General features: G+C 45.9%; 1 protein-coding gene across 1 annotated transcript in view; it reads left to right on the top strand.

Annotated features, from left to right (window-relative positions):
* Window positions 1-17,537, top strand: part of PCSK5 (proprotein convertase subtilisin/kexin type 5) — a 482,296-nt gene that overhangs the window by 420,495 nt on the left and 44,264 nt on the right. Inside the window, exons 25-28 of the mRNA XM_056118773.1 lie at window positions 4,719-4,761; window positions 6,367-6,503; window positions 8,047-8,247; window positions 14,855-14,935. Of these exons, the coding sequence (XP_055974748.1) occupies window positions 4,719-4,761; window positions 6,367-6,503; window positions 8,047-8,247; window positions 14,855-14,935 (462 nt within the window). The remainder of the gene's footprint in view (window positions 1-4,718; window positions 4,762-6,366; window positions 6,504-8,046; window positions 8,248-14,854; window positions 14,936-17,537) is intronic.

Below are 17,537 nucleotides of genomic sequence, written 5' to 3'. Positions count from 1 at the left end.
CAAACTAAATAGTAGCAACTTATTTAGGAACAGAAGTGAAAAGAAAATAGATGTAGACATGGATTTGTAGCAGGAAATCAACTTATCCAGTGGAACCATTAGAGTTCACCAAGGTCTTTGCACCCCATTAAACCAAACTCAGATACCTAATCCGCAGATGTAGGAGCATAAAACACTGCCTCGAGAATTCTAAGAATTACAGTGAACTTCTTTTCTTTCTCATGGCACCTCCAATTTCTAATTCCTGGCTTCACTCAGTTAACACAGTCTCTGGTTCATTTCACGGTCCTGCTCCGCTGCCCCTATAACACAACCTGTTACTTAGCTCTAGAGATGAATTCCCTCTTGCAAGCAAAGCATGGCTGCTTGCAAAAGGTCTTGGCTAGCTCCCCTTGGTTCTTCTGACTCCTTCTGTCCTTCCCATTAAACTTAACCCCAGCATGTGAACAAGGTACTTCCCCAGATAGAAACAGTCCTCACCTGACAAAGACTCCCTGATCTCTGACAATAACAAATTATACCTGCATCACCTGACAACAATGAACTTGGCAGAGTCACAAGGAAGAGCCTGTCAGGATGCAATCAGGGACTGCCAAGCTACCTCGATAAAGTGGAAGCCAGTATTTTCTACTTGTGTTTGTGTGGGTGACTCTGTAGGGCTCAGACCCAGTAGCACTGGAGTAGGAAGGGGTGAGTAGAATGTACAATTCTTCTGCTGCCCTTGAGACCCATTTCTGTCCCTGGCAGTAAGTAGTCTTCCTGTTTCTGTGGCCCCTGGTCCCCTCTGATGCTGTGGTCTGAAAGTACTCAGATTCTGTGTGTCAGTGAAGGTCATGGCCAGATATACCCCTGACTTGCTGACTCATGCAGACTCAGCTTTGGAATCTTTATCTTTTGGGGATGTTTATTAATTCCCTCTTATCCATCCAGATCACTTTTCTCCTCAGAAATTAGTGAGTGGTTGTGTTTCAGTCATACAATGATTCCAGTATCTCTCGAACCCCCACCCCCCCACAGCCCGACCCCCCTCACCCCCCAAAACTCCCCCAACCTCTGAGGTGGGTATTCCCTTTTGTTTTCTCTTTCCTTTTGGGTGTTGTGGTTCGCACTAGAGGCATTGAGTGGCCATTGTGTTCTTTTTATTATTATAATTATTATTAATTTTATTAAATCACCGTGAGATAGTTACAAGCTTCCATGTTTCGGTTACAATGACACAATGATCAAACACCCATCCCTCCACCAGTGCACATTCCCTACCACCAATAATCCCCGTTATACCCCCCTTCCCCACCCTCCCTCTGCCTCCATGGCAGATATGATTCCCCATAATCTCTCTCTACTTTGGGGCATTATGGTTTGCAATACAGACACTGAGAGGTTATCATATTTGGTCCTTTATCTACTTTCAGCACACATCTCCTATCCCAACTGGTTCCTCAAGTCATCATCTTCTTAGTGATCCCTTCTCTATTCCAGTTGCCTTCTCCCCTTTGCTCCTGAGGCAGGCTTCCAGCTATGGAGCAATCTATCTATCCCATGTATCTACTATCTTTAGGTGTCAGCCTCATGTTATGTTGTTTTATACTCCACAAATGAGTGCAGTCCTTCTATGTCTGTCCCTCTCTTTCTGACTCATTTCACTTGTCATGATACTCTCCATGTCTGTCCATTTATAAGCAAAGTTCTATAGTCTACATTTGGCTCGCACGAAACTTTATAAGTCTGTAACTGTACCCCACAGTGTTTCACTAATAAAAAAATAATTAAAAAAAAAGAAATTAGTGCTTGGAAAGTTGAAAGGCATTTATGTGACAGTAAAACCCGGATTGGAGGGGGACTGTGTGACAGGGATGGAGGGAACCTGACATTCTGGTAGAAGGTGTTGTGCTGGAGTGTTATATGCATGAAATCCTATCATTAATGGTATTGTAGGTCACCAAATATAGAGAAGAAAAGGAAGGGATGGAGGAAAAAAGAGGGAAGGAAAGAAAGGGGAGGAGAGGGGAGGAGAGGGGAAGAGAAGGAAGAGAGAAAGAGGAAGGGGAGGGAAGGGGAGGGGAGGGGAGGGGAGGGAAGGGAAGGGAAGGGAAGGGAAGGGAAGGGAAGGGAAGGGAAGGGAAGGGAAGGGAAGGGAAGGGAAGAGAAGGGGAAGAAGAGGAGGGGAGGGAAGGCTGTTTTCAAAAGAAGTTGGGATGCCTGTTTAAATGGCACTATTGTCATCCAGAGACTATTCCACTAGAATGCTCAGGGCAATACTTTAGACCCAGTGTGTTTGACACACAACTCCATCGCTTCACCACCTAGAAGGACCCAAGTGGACATTTGATTAAAGGATCTGGGTCAGACTGACTCTACCACTCAAGGACCGACTTGGTGAAGAGCACAATAGGCACTAAAACGGGCAGAAAGGAAATGCACCATATTCAAAGCATGTGGTTTTTATTTATTTTAAAATTCAAGGCAACAAACCAGTGGACACATGGGTTTAGGTGTTGGCTTTGTATGCAACTGACCCCGATTTGCAAGGAGTGACCCCTGAGCACAGAGACAGTTTAAGTCCAGAGTATCACCTGGTGTGCCCCCTCCAAAACCCCACAACCAACAAATTAGTAAGTCAAATTTAAGGCAACATAAAATGATCGTGTGCCAAGAGGAGCAATTTTAAAGGTGAACAATTGTTTCTCGTTTCCTCTTGGAATGAGGGGACAGATGTCCAGGTCCAATAGGAGGATGAATGTAAAAATCTCTGAGGGCAGCCAGGGAGTGGCCCCGACAGCTCTTCCCCTGGCCAGCCAGGTTCTGGGGGGCCTGGGCCACCCCCGAAGTCGGGGCAGCCTGGGTCCTGGGGCAGATGGTGGAGGAAGCAAGGGCCAAGTTGGTTGATTGATCAGATGCCGTTTATTCCACTCTCATCCCCTTTCACTCCTGTCTCTCCTTCTATCCCGGCCCTCCATCTGGAACCCCTCTTTCCTGGCTCTAGCTCTGGATCTCGATCTGATCTTCTCCCCCCTCTTATAGTCTTAAATCCCCAAACCATGAGGGGCTGGGCTTACACATAGATTTGGTCACAATCAATAGGGGTAAAGTTTTTTCCCTCAGGGGATGCTGTTTCTAGGACAGATTCTCTTTCAGCAGGATGACCCACCCAAGGGCGGAATCCCATGGGTGTGTTTCTCCTCTCCTTGTCCAACAAACATATAAGCATTCATAATATTAATCACTTTGTATGGATACAGTAAGAGATTCTTTAAGCTTATAGAATTGCTCTCCTGGGGTCATCATGATCTCAGACTACAGTACTCAGGCCAGATTGGTCTTTCCTATCCCTAGCAGGCTCCTAGTGTCATTACTTTTGGATCACGACAACATTTGTCATAATCAAACTCTTAACTTATAGTTAAGAATTGTGGTGCTATGGCCAGACCCATCTCGGTGCCAGGGTAGCACATAGCTTAGCGCTTGTCCTGGTTCCATCCAGTCCCTCGTGGGGACCCTGCTTTTGGGGACGCTAGGAAGTAAGGGCAACTGAGGCTTAAGTTGAGAAAGCAGATGCCCCGGAAAGAATAATATTCGAAGCCAATTAAATCCCATGTTACAAAAGCATTATATTAATTGTCTTCTTGTCTATGCAAAAGGACATTGATTTAAAGTAAACTATTTAAAAGACGTAAGGAGAGAGGAGAAAGGCAATATTAACTTACAATATAAGTTCAGTGTCCTAGAAAGATCTGACCTTACAAATTAACTGAAACTGATTAGGGGAATAAACTAATTAACTGTTTGGGGAAGAGAGCATAGAGAAGTAGTTACAAATAAACTAAAGAATAGGAGTGACTCGGGAGCACTTTGTGGGTGTGACCCGATAAACCTAAGCACCTTGTGGCAAGGGAGAAAGGACAAAGCAACGTTATCCTACAGAGAAACTTGCTGTCAATCACTCACAAGATTGACAGACCTGAGCAGTCAAAAAATTTACTGAACACTGGCTCCGGAGCTGGTACATTTCCAGAAGGGTTTCTGGGGAGGGAAATTGACTGAGTCTTGAGACTCTCCGTCACTGACAGTTCCAGAACCCTGGGGGAATGGTCCTCCTGAGCCAATGGGACAGATTTCATCATTGCACTTCATAAGAATAGGACCGTTATTTTAAGAGGGCTATGAAGTGCAGAGCACAAAGGAGGTACTCTCTTAGAGAAAAGAAATCAATTGCCAACTTTCAAAGTAGCCTCCCAGATTCGCTCACGTTAGCAGACCTGGGGATAATTCATGGGAGACATCCCACCCCCACCCCTGTTTCAGGATCATAAGACCACAGCTCTTCGCAGACGTGTGTGTGTGTGTGTGTGTGTGTGTGTGTGTGTGTGTGTGTGTGTGTGTACAAGTTTCAGGCCCTTACTTCAGTAGAGGCTAGAAGTTTCTCAATGTGGCTGGTGATCAGCAAATTGAGGACCTGGTAGCTTAGTCCCAGGATCCTTAAAAGTTAGGGCCAAGACGTTATGAGAACTTTTCCTTCACTGCTTGGATAATGATCAGTCACAGCGTACATCTTGTTACTGATGAAAAGTGGTACAATCTGTTCAGATCAGATCTCATTTCTGGGCAGGTCATTTCATGAATTTATGCCCAAATGTTGTTTATCTCAAGCCATAACCTTTTTCCTTATGGTAAGCTCTTAGTGATTATTGTTTTTCATTATTGTCATTTTTTTTCCCCAGATGACCCAGGAACATGCACATCTTGCGCCATGGGGTATTACATGTAAGTCTGGCCTTCTTTGCAGAGGGGTTCACTTTTCTGTAGTTTTAGCATGACTGGCTTGATCCTAAACTCAGAAATGAAAGCCAAGAGGCCTTGGAACATGAAGCCAGTCCCTTCGAGCAGGCTATTCACCAACAATTCTTGGATTTAGCAATCAGAGCCCAGCTGTTGTCTTGCCTCAAAAGGAGGCCTCCTCTGTTTTGGTCCTGGAAATCACCCAACTTGACACTGATGTCTAGGAATCTTGCCACGGGTTCCCAAGATTGCTGTTTGTGGACAAATCTTAATAATAGACTCGATCCCACACAAGCTATTTCCAAATGTCTGCATGAAGATTTTCTTAACAGAAGTCAAAAAGAAGAGACCACATTAACTTTCCTTTACTCCAGGATCCTGAGAGATTCCACCCACAAGGTTACATGAAATGGAGAAAAACAGGACCCCCAAGTTCTTGAGTAGAAATCTACAAAATCAAAGGCAACCCATTTCAGTATCACCTCCCCTGCCTAGTCTAGTCTCACCTCTAGAGCACACATTAGCCTATCCTGGAAGGAAAATGCAGAAAATAGAAAAATGAAAAGAAAAAGAAGGTATATTGGGGGCTTCACTCACACTTCACATGCGCAAGGCTGGGTTTAAACCCTAGTACCCCGTACCTCCCCTTCAGCATCACTAGCCTTGATTCCTCCTGTTAAAAAAAAATGGTCTGCCTTCATAACCCCCCCAGCATCTCAGCACTGGGAACTAGCATTCTTATCTTCACCTGTCCATGGAGATTGTCAGGAACACGGCTTGACAGCTGTTAATTCTCTAGAGAGAAAACCTACTCTCAGGGGGACTCTAAGTTCTCTCAAATAGCCCCACAAGCTAACAGTGGGTCCGGATTTGGATAGCCTCAACTTTGGGGGATTAGCTCTTCCTGTTGTCACAATGCCTTTAGCTATTCCAAAGGCTTCAGTGTACATTAGTGGGTGGGAAACGTCTAGAAGGAGAGAGGAAGATGAGAGGGAAAGAGAAACTCAGGCCACCGAAGCACAAGAAAAGGCCTCAGCATGATTGTCACTTAACCTTATAGTTTCATTCTACTTTTCCAAATTAGCTACTACAAGAAGATTGAGTGAAGGTTTCTCTGAGCTACGACTTAACATAAAAGCAATAAACACAGTATCTCGTTCCTTCTTCCTAGCCTTCTCCCTGACAAAGGATCTTTAGGGATCCAAAACAAAGAGATTCAAGGGTAGAACTTGCCCTTGAAGTCCAAAAGTTTAACCCTGTTAAAAATGAAATGTAGGGGTTGGGATAGTACAGTGGTTAAGACATTCGCCTAGCACATAGCTGACCCAGACTCCATTCCTGGCACCAAATGGGGCTTCTGGCATTGTGAGATGCAGCTCTGGTGGGGCCTGGCATCCAAGGGCTTGAACAGCTTCACATCTTCTGGCCGTTGTACGGAACCACCATCCAGGTTGGCTTGGAATTACCAGTGGAGCCTGCACTGGTTGGTGAACTTCCATCCGGATAAAGTGCAGTTGATGAGATTAAGTGATGACGGTTTCGAGAAAGGTGTCAGCATATTTTGTGAAATAGATCTGTCTTTCTCCGTAGGTTTGAGAGCCACTGTTACCGGGTCTGCCCTGAGAAGACCTACAAGAAAGGACTCGAATGTCAGGCCTGTGATCCCAACTGCAGCAGTTGCGAGGGTAGCGTGTGTTACTGGTGTGAAGATGGCTTCTTCCTCCTGGGTGAGTGACACAGGGCCAGGGCAGATGGAAGCAGGAGTGCTCCCTCCCTGGCTTGTTCTTAGAGTCCACCTGTCTGATGCAAGCAGGGATTGATTGCTTTGCAAAGAAGCATTAGTTGGGCCTACAGCTGCCGCTCTACCTACCAAGCAGAGTATACCAGCAGAGTATATCTCTCCCACATCCCCTCCCAATTTCCCCAACCAGGCAGTGAGAGTGGTGGGGGTGGGGTCTGCTGAATAGAGATGCTTTGAGTGGAAGTCGCCATCACCAGGGCTGTCCTAAGCCATGACTTCACCACCATTGGACATTCCCAGGTACCGCAGAAGTTCAACAAGGCCTTTCGTCTCAGGCTGGCTCCATTTCTAAGTGGTAATCAAAATGGATAGTGAGGAAAGAATCACATGTGTTTTCTGGGGACTGGAGAGATAGCACAATGGGCAGCGCATTTGCCTTGCATGCGGCCGACCCGGGTTCGATTCCCAGCATCCCATATGGTCCCCTGAGCACCACCAGGAGTAACTCCAGAGTACAGAGCCAGGAATAACCCTTGTGCATCGCCAGGTGTGACCCAAAAAGAAAAAAAAGAGAGAGAAATCACATGTGTTTTGCAACTGAATGGCTCGCAGACCAGTGTTTTTAAATGGTGGGGAAGACAGTGGGGCAGGGGTTGAGCTCTACTTCATCACATCCGTACATTAATGAGACCTCAAAGATGAGCCCTTTGAGCCCACACCTTAAAGTCTCAGGTGAAAGAGGATTTAAAGTGTGGGGTGTTTGGTGGTAGTTTCTGTTTGGCCTGGGGTTTGTTTTTGCTTGTTTTACCTCCCAAGCAGTGCTCAGGAGGTAGGGGACAGGGACTCCCAACAACCCATGAGGTGGTAGTTCAATGTAAGGGTCAGACACTGGTGGTGATCAGGCTGAGTGCTGCAGTGGGTTATCCAGGGCACCCCAGTGGTGTTGGAGTCTCTTGGAATGCAAACAGCAGTGTTCAGGGGATCATGTGGTGCCAGAAACTGAACTCGGTCAGTCGCATGTGAGGCCTGACCCTCAGTTGGTTTGCTTTGCTTTGGAGACACACCTGGTGCTATAAGCATATACTCCTGAGCTCAGTGTTCAGGGTACCTTCTAGTGTTGAGAACTTAAGTAGGATGCCTGCAGTCTGGCCCTTTGAACTGTCTTCTGGCCCCAGCATGACATTGACTAAGACATAATTTCTTGGGGTTGGAGTGATATGACAGTGGGTAGGACACTTGCCTTGCATGCAGCCCACCTAGCTTCTATCTCCAACACCCCACAGAGTCCCCTGAAGCCCCGCCAAGAGTGACCCCTGAGTGTAGAGTCAGGAACAAGCAGTGAGTAGCACTGTATGCACATCCAAAAACAACAACAACAAACCATCAGTTTTTTGGTTGAAATTAACTAAAGTCATCTTTTTCAAAGAAACCAACTCAAACAACAATGTCCACCTGAGGCTCCCTTGGATGTGCTAGAGCTCACTGGCCTAGATCAGCAGGCTTCATGCTTCTCTCTGTGTGTGCCTTAGGTGATCGCTGTGTGAGTGAGTGTGGCCCCGGCTTCTTCGGAGACTCCGAGACGGGTGAATGTGAGCCGTGCCACAACACCTGTGACACCTGCACAGGCCGGGGCCCCAGCGCCTGCAGCAGCTGCCTGGCAGGACTCCAGCTGCGTCTTGGGACCTGTGTGCACCCGGCGAAGACCCAGGGCCAAGGCAGATTCTGGAACGGTAGGTGCCTCCCGAGGAGAGCGGTGCTGTCCAGCTCGGTGGCCCTCCCGCCTCTCTCCCCTTCCCTTCAGAAGAGCCAAGCAAGCAAGGACCAGCTGAGAAACAACAGCTTGGCCCGAGCATCCAGTTCGGGCCCGTGCAGGGCCACTCGGATGTTCCTGGCACCCCTGGTGAGGCTGGGGAGGCCTTTGTCTAGAAATGAATCTCCTAGGATAAGCGGTCTTAGGGACTGAGCACACTGCCTGTCCCTTGGGGTGAACCAGCCTGGAAATGCAGAGAGAGACCTGGGGGAAAGTGACTCAGCTCCCATTTTTCCAAATGTTTCAGAAATGAAGCGGCCTCAGGTTCAGACATGAAGCCCAAGGAAGCCATTTCCAGGGGAAGGGCTTTTTTGGGGGGTGGGGGGGGGCGGGGGGTGCAGAGAGCCAGCGGGAAGAGCCATCTTCCTGCTGGACTGTGCCAGCTTGGCCTGGGTTGGGTTTTCCTGCTAACAGTGGCCTTGCCAGCTGCAGTCACAGCCTCAGGAACTTGAGTGGGAGGAAGGGAGAGGAAAGAAGTGCTTGAATATGAAGCCTCTGAGGACAGGTCAGTGTGATTCCAGTCCTCCGTCTTCTGCACAAACACTTCTTCTTGTCGGGAACCTTGGCCCTAGGCTCTGGGCAAAGTCATCACAGTTCCAATGCCCTCCCTCCAGAAGAAGTGGTGGAAACATCGGCTTCCCTAAACTGCTGGAGAAATCGGACTCACATTCTCTGCTAAGAGGCTCTCCACCTCATCTGGAGGCAAGGATGTGCTCTAAAGGTCATTTCAGAGCAGAGGGAACAGCAACTGGAAGCAGACCTGCTCTCTGATGGATCTGGGACAGCCGAAAGAAAGGTCGTCGTGGCTTTCCGAGAAAGAACTTCCACAGCTGCCATCAGCGCACCTGCGTCTGGGAGCAAGAACCCCTCCGAGCCAGCGAAAGCACAAGGCCAGTTTCCGAGACAGAGCCGGGAAGGAAATCATTCAGTGTAGACTGGGCGATCTTCCGTGCATTTCAGCCGTACCAAAATGCTGAGATGGAGTTTGTCTGGCATGCAGGCATTTAAAAGCCAGAGCAAGCCAAGAGGAAAATAGTCTGTTTCTAGCTTGAAACATCTGTATTTTATCTGGCGTCCAGATGAGGAAAATGTCCACAGAGCCAAGACTCTGAGCAGCGTTGATTCCCCAAATGACTCCTCATCCCTTCCAACCAGGTCCTGTGCTCTGCACACGGGACCAGACTTTGAAAGGCCCCGTTGGTGGAAGCACAACACCCCTTTTGGGTCTACTATCATGTGATCATGTTTCCAAAGAGAGGAAGGGATTTGTTCTTTGGGGGATTTAGCACTCCCACAAGATTAGGGAAGGAGATCAGCATATTTCTTTTGCCTGGACAAAAGCAATCAAGTTGGTGAGCCGGTTGCAGTTTATAGTCCCTGGTCTAAGGAAGAAGAATGCAAGCTCATCCCAGAGAGAGGAAACAGTCTCCTCCCCAGAGAAGGCCAGCCCTGGCTCAGCTGCCTGGCCCAGCTGAGTGTGCCTGACATGGATGGGAGGTCAGACATAGACTCCGTCTGCCTGGGCACGCTGTCAGCCAACACTGCACTGGACTCCGTGCTGTGCTCTGTGATAGAGGGGTGACACTCTTCTTAGCTGCATGGGGCAAGGGCTTCGGGTACACTGGCAGTGTCGAGGTGGTGGGTGTCTAGGTAGCTGCATCACAGAATCAACAGCTCTGAGAACAAGACATCCAAACTACAATTAAGCTGAAAACTGCCTGTCCAGGGTGCCTGCTGAGGGTAGACTGGGGCAGAGAGGGGGGATATTAGTGGAGGGAAGTTGATACTAGTGGTCTGATCAGTCAAGGAGCGATAGCACAGCGGTAGGGCATTTGCCTTGCACGCAGCCAACATGGCCCACCCGAGTTCGATTCCTCCGCCCCTCTCGGAGAGCCCAGCAAGCTACCGAGAGTATCTCACCTGCACGGCAGAGCCTGGCAAGCTCCCCGTGACGTATTCGATATGCCAAACATAGTAACAACAAAGTCTCCAATGGAGACGTTACTGGGCCCGCTCGAGCAAATAGATGATCAACGGGAGGGCCTTTACCTTTACCTTAATTTCTTTATTTAAATGACTGGTTTTATAGTCTCTGGCTCTTGGCCATTGATGGGTTACACGGTGGAGCTGGAGACAGTTGGTGGGTGTAATGTCTAGCTACTGGAAGATGAGGGATCTGGGTGGAGGAGGCCCAATCCCCATCCGAGCAGCTTGGAGAGCTCAGCCCCGGGTCCAGCACACCTGGGTTCCTCTGCCAGTTCCTATGTCATGTGTGAGGCTCATCCGAGCATGTGAAGAGTGGTCTTAAGCATGGCTGTGGCTGGTTCCAGGGGTCTTCAGCTGCCGAGGCCGCATGACCTCTTATTGTCTAGTTCTTACTCTTGGAGAAGCTGGTAGGCTACCGAGAGTATCCTGCCTGCATGGCAGAGTCTGGCAAGCTCCCCGTGGCGTGTTCAATATGCCAAAACCCAGTAACAATGATGGGTCTCATTCCCCTGACCCTGAAAGAGCTTCCAATGTGGCACTTGTTAAAATCTCAGGGCTAGGATGAATAGAGATGTTACTGGTTTTTGCTCAAGGAAATCAATGAACAACAGGATGACAGTGATACAGTGATTTAAATGACTGACTTACAGAGTTATTGATAGTTGAGTTTTAGGCATATGATATTTCAACACTAATCTTACCACTGGTGTCAACTTTCCTCCACTAGTGATCCCAGATTCCTTCCCTACTCCCAGTCCCCTTCCCACTTGTCAACTTGACAGGCACATTGCAAAGTTCCAGTGGTTGCAGCTTAGAGCTTATGTTTTCGATGTTGTTGAGTCTGTGTTTTGGATATATGGCTATACCCCTCACCCATATCACCAATATAACCAAAGCCCTGGCACCTCTTCACTCATTACGTATATTACTCTTCTTCCATCCACTCCCCTTGGTGTGTTTTATTCTCTGTCCTTCTCTTTTCTAAACAGTGGGGTCAAGTATGATCTAGGCCTCTCCCCTTTCTATAGGGCTGAGAGTAGAATGAAAGGATCTTAGGTCGACCTGGAGGAAGCCCAGACAGAGTATTTGGTGAAAGGATGTGGCTGCCGACGGGGCCCCAGTCAGGTTTGCTCTTGTTGTCATCAAGTAAGTTTCGGCAACACAGATTCAGACTCAAGAAGCCAAGATGAGAAGGTGGCTGGCTTCATTCTGCTCATGCCCTGAGTGAGATGCAGTAAAACGGGCCCACTGGTCCCCATATGCCCTCTCCCAGTGGGGAAAGAGCCCTGAAATTCAAATCCAGTTGGGGCTCCCTGTACTCCTCTTTGATTAAGGGCTCACCCAAGTGAGGACAGTAGTGGTATGGCACTTACCTTATTGACTGCCCAGTGAGACTCTCTCCTCCTCAAGCCCTGCCCTCCACTTCAGGTCTGGCAAAGCCTTGAGTGAAGCCTGAGGAAGCCCCAGAGCCATGTTCTCCCCTTCACCAAAAAGTCACGTCAGGGAGCTGGGCAATTGTTCCATGGGGGAGAGGTCCTGGGTTGGACTTTACCATAGAAGTTCAGGTCCGCCCCAGATCTCACACGGTAGTCAGCAACACTGGACAGTGACTGTGTGCATGGTCTCTGTGTGGCAGTACCAGTACTTGCACGGAACAGCATCGTTCAAGCCCTCAGGCCTGGGTGCACAGCACAGAAGGCCAAGTCCAGGTGATGTGCTCCAGGCTCTGCAGAAGGTTACAGCTTCAGCTGATTTTCTAAAACCCTTATTAAGATTGGAACAGTTGACTCTAGCCTTGTTAAACCCTGGGAGCCTTGAGTGAACTTTGTCCCTGGAACTATTGGAAAAGTCTTTGAATCATTCTTGAGTGCTCTCCTGCCCACCTATTTCCATCATTGATTAAGACCAGGTTCCTCTCTAGCTCTGATTACACATGCTGGGCACAGTCTAATCTCCAAATTGCAGACATAGTGAATTCACTCTGTATCTCTGACCACATCCAAACAATTTATCACTAGGCTATCTTTTGATGCTAATTCTGAGAAATACCGGATTCCCAGAGTCCATTGCAAACACTACAACATGCGTGCATAAAAAAGATCATCTCAGTGACAGTGAAATGCATTGCTCAAGAGTTACTAAATTTAGAAGATGTCGTGAAACTGGATTTTCAAAAGGTCTTTGTAGATATATACCTAACAACCGGTTGCTTATTTTAAATGACCAATCAGTACTCAAAGTGCAGGAAACAGATGTCTTTGGGTCAGTCAGAAAAAAACTTCGGTCCAATGACATGAAGGAGCCACGCATAACCACTTTTGGTGGTAATTAACCATTCAGAGATTTTGTAAGTGAACTGGAGAAGCATCAATCACGGAATATCAGTGGTGCTGGGAGTTTACAACATGGAAATAAGCATACAAAAAAAATCAAGTTTTCTGGTTTGATTTGTTTTCCAAAGAACCACTTTACCAGCATCATTGCTTTGGCCTCTATCAAATGAATAACAAAAACATCTCTCAGCAGATGCAGACTTTGGACTTCGGTGAACTTCAATTTAAATCCTGTTCTTGACTAGTTATATGACCTTGAACAAATTACACATTCTGAGCTCCAATTTCCTCACCTACAAAACAAGAACATGAAACTACCTCATGCAAGGTCATTTTGACAATTAAACAGAGAACAATATTACGTGCCTGACACATAATATGACACCATCAAAGTCAGTCTATTCCCCAGCCCTTTATCTCAATCCAGCTTTGATGCCGTAGTGTTTGAGACAGTTGTTCATTTTCAAAACAACCTTCCCTAGCTCATGGAACAAAGCAATGCTGAGGGCCTAGAAAGTAACACAGTCATGGAAAACTAGTCCTGCAAATAAGGCACCAAATAATGGCCAGCTGGAAAGTCTCTAGCCAATCAGAGCCCTGATTTACCTAAGAATGCATACTCACAAAGATGGTGAAAGCAGCCTTACATCAGAGAGAGAGAGAGAGACAGAGAGAGAGAGACAGAGAGAGACAGAGAGAGACAGAGAGAGATAGTAAGAAAGAGAGAGAGAAAGGAGAGAGGCACAATTTAAACATACAATAAAAATGAAGAAATAGTAGTTTCCACTCACACAACTAAGTTCCCAACCCATTAAAAATCATGTTCATAATAGATTTTTGTACTTGTTTGTTTTGGGGCCACACATGGCCATTCTCCTGGCACTACACTCAAGGATCAGTCCTGATGGGTTTGGGACCGTATGCAGTGCCGGGGATAAAACCCAGGTCAGTCAGTCATGTGAAAGGCAAGTGCCTTACCTGCTGTATAACTGCTCTGGCCCCACAAGTAGATTTTTAAAAAATTTTTATTAGTGAAACACCATGAGGTACAGTTGTAGACTTACAAATTTTTGTGCTTGGGTTTCAAATACCCATCAAATACCCATCCCTCCACCAGTGCCCATTTCCCACCACCATGGGTCCTAGTATCCCACCCACCCCCCATCCTCCCATCCCACCCTACCTCTGTGGCAGGGCATTCCCTTTTGTTCTCTCTCTCCTTTTGGGTGTTGCGGTTTGCAAAAGAGGCATTGAGTGGCAATCATGTTCAGTCCATAGTCTACTTTCAACATGCTTCTCCCATCCTGGGAGAATCCTCCCAACACCCTTTATTTGCTCCCTTCTCTATCTGAGCACACTTTTCCCCTAGCATCTGACCCACAGTAGATTTTAATAGCAAGAGAAAAATGCCTATAAAGTTTATAATGTTAAATACAAGATGTAGGTAGATGATACTACATATACAGAAGATGTACATTACACATATATCCACACATGTATCACAATCACAAATCATCCTGTTAGTCGTCGATTGCCTTGAGCAGGCCCCAGTAACGTCTCCTTCATCCTAGCCCTGAGATTATATTCAAGGCTCTTTAGGAGAATGAGACCCATCATTGTTACTGGTATTTGGCATATTGGGTACGCCACAGGGAGTTTGCCAGACTCTGCCGTGTGGGCAGGCTACATTCGGTAGCCTGCCAGTTTGTCCAAAGTAGGAATGAGATAATAAGATGTCATAATAAAATGTCCGCATTCGCGTCCGCGTGGTTCCGAGATCTGGTTTTTATAGTCTCTGAGTCTTGGTCGCTGATGGGATTACACGGCGCCAGGGGGCCAGTTGGTGGGTGTGACCCCCGCCTACTGGAATTTGGAGGATCTGGGTGGAGGATGCTTGACCCAAATCCGGGTAGGCTTGGAGATCTCGGCCCCGAAACCCGCGTGACTTTGTCCCTCTGCCAGTACCTTCATGTGTGCGGAGAGTGGTCTCAGCATGGTGGTGGCTGGTCCTGGAGGTCTTTGGCCACACATGTATGCAGTTTATTATACTCACACTCATCGAATATAAAGTTGGAAAATGCATCATTCTGAAATATAATCAGCAGGCATTCCTGGGTGGGACTATTTTAGGTGGATGCTCTCTTCTCTTCTTTCTTTTCTTATTGGCATAAAGCAAATGAAGCCCTTTTCTTTTTCTTTAATGAAAAGAAGCAGTACCCCCGACAAGCAAACCTTTGGTGAAGAACTTGCCGAAGGAGCGACGAAGGTGGAGGTTTCGAATGAAAAGAGGTAACAGGGAAATAGGGAGAAATCAATCACAACCAATCAAGGGACTGGGAAGTAGCTGAGCAGGAGAACAATTATCAGGCAGGGGAGAGGCCCTGGGTTCTACACCCAGCACCACTGAAAAACATGAAACCCAGGAGAATCTCTGAATGTGGAAACTACCCAAGAACCAGCCAGCCAAGAATAAATGGGGATGCAGATTTCCAGAGAGAGCAGCGGAGAGGGGAGAGTCCCATAACACAAAGTGTAAGCAGATACTCAGAGAGAAAAGACTGGGAAAGTTCAGCGAACACTACTTCTAGAACATTCCTGATATGCTACGTGAATATTCCTGCAAGAGGCTAGCAAGTCAAGTTTCTTTCCTAGCAGATCTTTAGAGATAGACTGAAAAAAAAAAATCAAACACCTTTGAACGTCTCGGTCTCTGCAGCATAATTTGAAATAGCAAGATGGGGAAAAACCCAAAATGGCTACTAATCCTTGGCACGAAATAAAGTAGAATATATTTGTGTAGCTGGCTACTATGCAGCTACCAAGAAGAATGAGGAGATTTTTTTTTGTATTGATAAAGAATATTCTACAAAGCATGAGTCGGATTTTAATGTGGCAAACCATGTGAATAAATACAATTTGTATAAAAAGAACGAAAAACGGTTGAGGGGAGATTTTGTAGAATGTTTATACACTGGTGACCATGTAATCATTAAATTAAATTTATTTATTAAAAATTAAGATAAGAATTCTTATTTTTATGTGGCAGAATGACAATTCAGTAAATACAATTTCTTGATCAATGTGATTTTCTTTTGAGATCCTACACTGTCCAAAATTTCTGAAGTAGAAAATATGAGCTAGTATGATCAACATCAAATTTAGTTGTTGTGACTGTCACTAATCTTATGATAAAGAGCTCTGTCTGGGATGATTTTACCACTATTAATTGCCTTTTAACTTAATTGTGTGTATTGTGCTCCCTCTACTGGTCACTTTTGAGCATTGGGAAATTTTGTATTAAGTACAACTTGATCTTGTCAAATGCTTTCTCTGAGTCTATTGATATGATCATATGGTTTTTATCTTTACTTTTGTTGATATGATGGATTATGTTGATTGATTTATGAAAGTTAAACTATCCTTGATCCCTGAGATGAATCCCATTTGGTCGTGGTGTATGATTTTTTTGACGAGTTGTTGGATTCTATATACTAATATTTTGTTGAGGATCTTTGCATCCGTGTTCACCAGGGATATTGGCCTATAGTTTTCTTTGTTGGTGGTATCTCTGTCTCCTTTTGGTATTAGGGAGATATGTGCCTCATAGAAACTGTTTCTGAGAGTTCCTGTTTTTTCAATTTCCTGGAAAAGCTTGAGAAGAACTGGCAACAGGTCTTCTTTAAATGTTTGGAAGAATTCGCTGGTGAATCCATTTGGGCCTGGGTTTTTGTTTTTGGGAAGACGTTTTATTACTGTTTCAATTTCCTTGATATGAATGGGTCTATTCAGGTATCCCAAGTCTTCTTGGTTCAATTTTGGGAGATTATAGGAATCCAGGAATTTATCCATTTCTTCTAGGTTCTCTTGTTTTGTGGCATACAGATGCTCAAAGTAGTCTCTGATGATCTTCTGAAGTTCATTTTCTTCTGTTGTGATGTCTCCTTTTTCCTTACTGATTCGGTTTATCAGGGTTCTCTCTCTTTCTTTGTGAGTCTTGCTAGTTGTTTATCAATCTTGTTTATTTTCTCAAAGAACCAGCTCTCGGTTTCATTGACCTTTTGGATTGTTTGTTGGGTTTCCATGTCGTCAATTTCTGCTCTAAGTTTTATTATTTCTTTCTTTCGATTAAATTTGGGTTCCATTTGTTGGTGTTTTTTTCTAAGATCTTGAGCTGTGAGGTCAGGTTATCTGTGTAGGCCCTTTCTTCCTTCCTTAGGAATGCTTGTAAAGCTATAAATTTTCCTCTTAACACGGCTTTAGTTGTGTCCCATAGGTTTTAGTAGCTCATGTCTTCATTCTCATTTGTTTCCAGGCATCTTTTTTTTTTTTTTTGCTTTGCTTTTTGGGTCACACCCAGCGATGCACAGGAGTTACTCCTGGTTCATGCACTCAGGAATTACTCCTGTCCTGGTTCATGCACTCAGGAATTACTCCTGGCGGTGCTCGGGGGACCATATGGGATGCTGGGAATCAAACCTGGGTCAGCCACGTGCAAGGCAAATGCCCTACCCACTGTGCTATTGCCCCAGCCCCTCCAAGTAAGTATCTTTTGATTTCGTCCTTGACTACCTTCCTGACCGACTCATTGTTCAACATTGAGTTGTTTAATTTCCAGGTGTTTGATTTGGTTTTCCGTGTCTGTTTGTGATTAGCTTCTATCTTCAGCACATCATGGTCTGAAAAGATTGTTGATACTATTTCTGTCTTCCTGATTCTATTGAAGTATGTTTTGTGGCCTAGCACATGGTCTATTTTGGAAAATGTTCCATGTGCCCGGGAAAAGAATGTGTATTCTTTCTTCTTTGGGGTGAAAAGCCCTGTGTAGGTCTATTTGCCCTATCTCTTCTATTTCTTCCTTCAAAGCCAATATTTTCTATTTTTTTCCTTTTTG

This window comes from Sorex fumeus, unplaced genomic scaffold (genome assembly GCF_029834395.1).
Source record: "Sorex fumeus unplaced genomic scaffold, SorFum_2.1 ptg000038l, whole genome shotgun sequence".
In the NCBI taxonomy this organism is placed as follows: Eukaryota; Metazoa; Chordata; class Mammalia; order Eulipotyphla; family Soricidae; genus Sorex; species Sorex fumeus.
The sequence above is the reverse complement of the archived record's forward strand: the minus strand, read 5'-3'. Positions and strand labels throughout refer to the sequence as shown.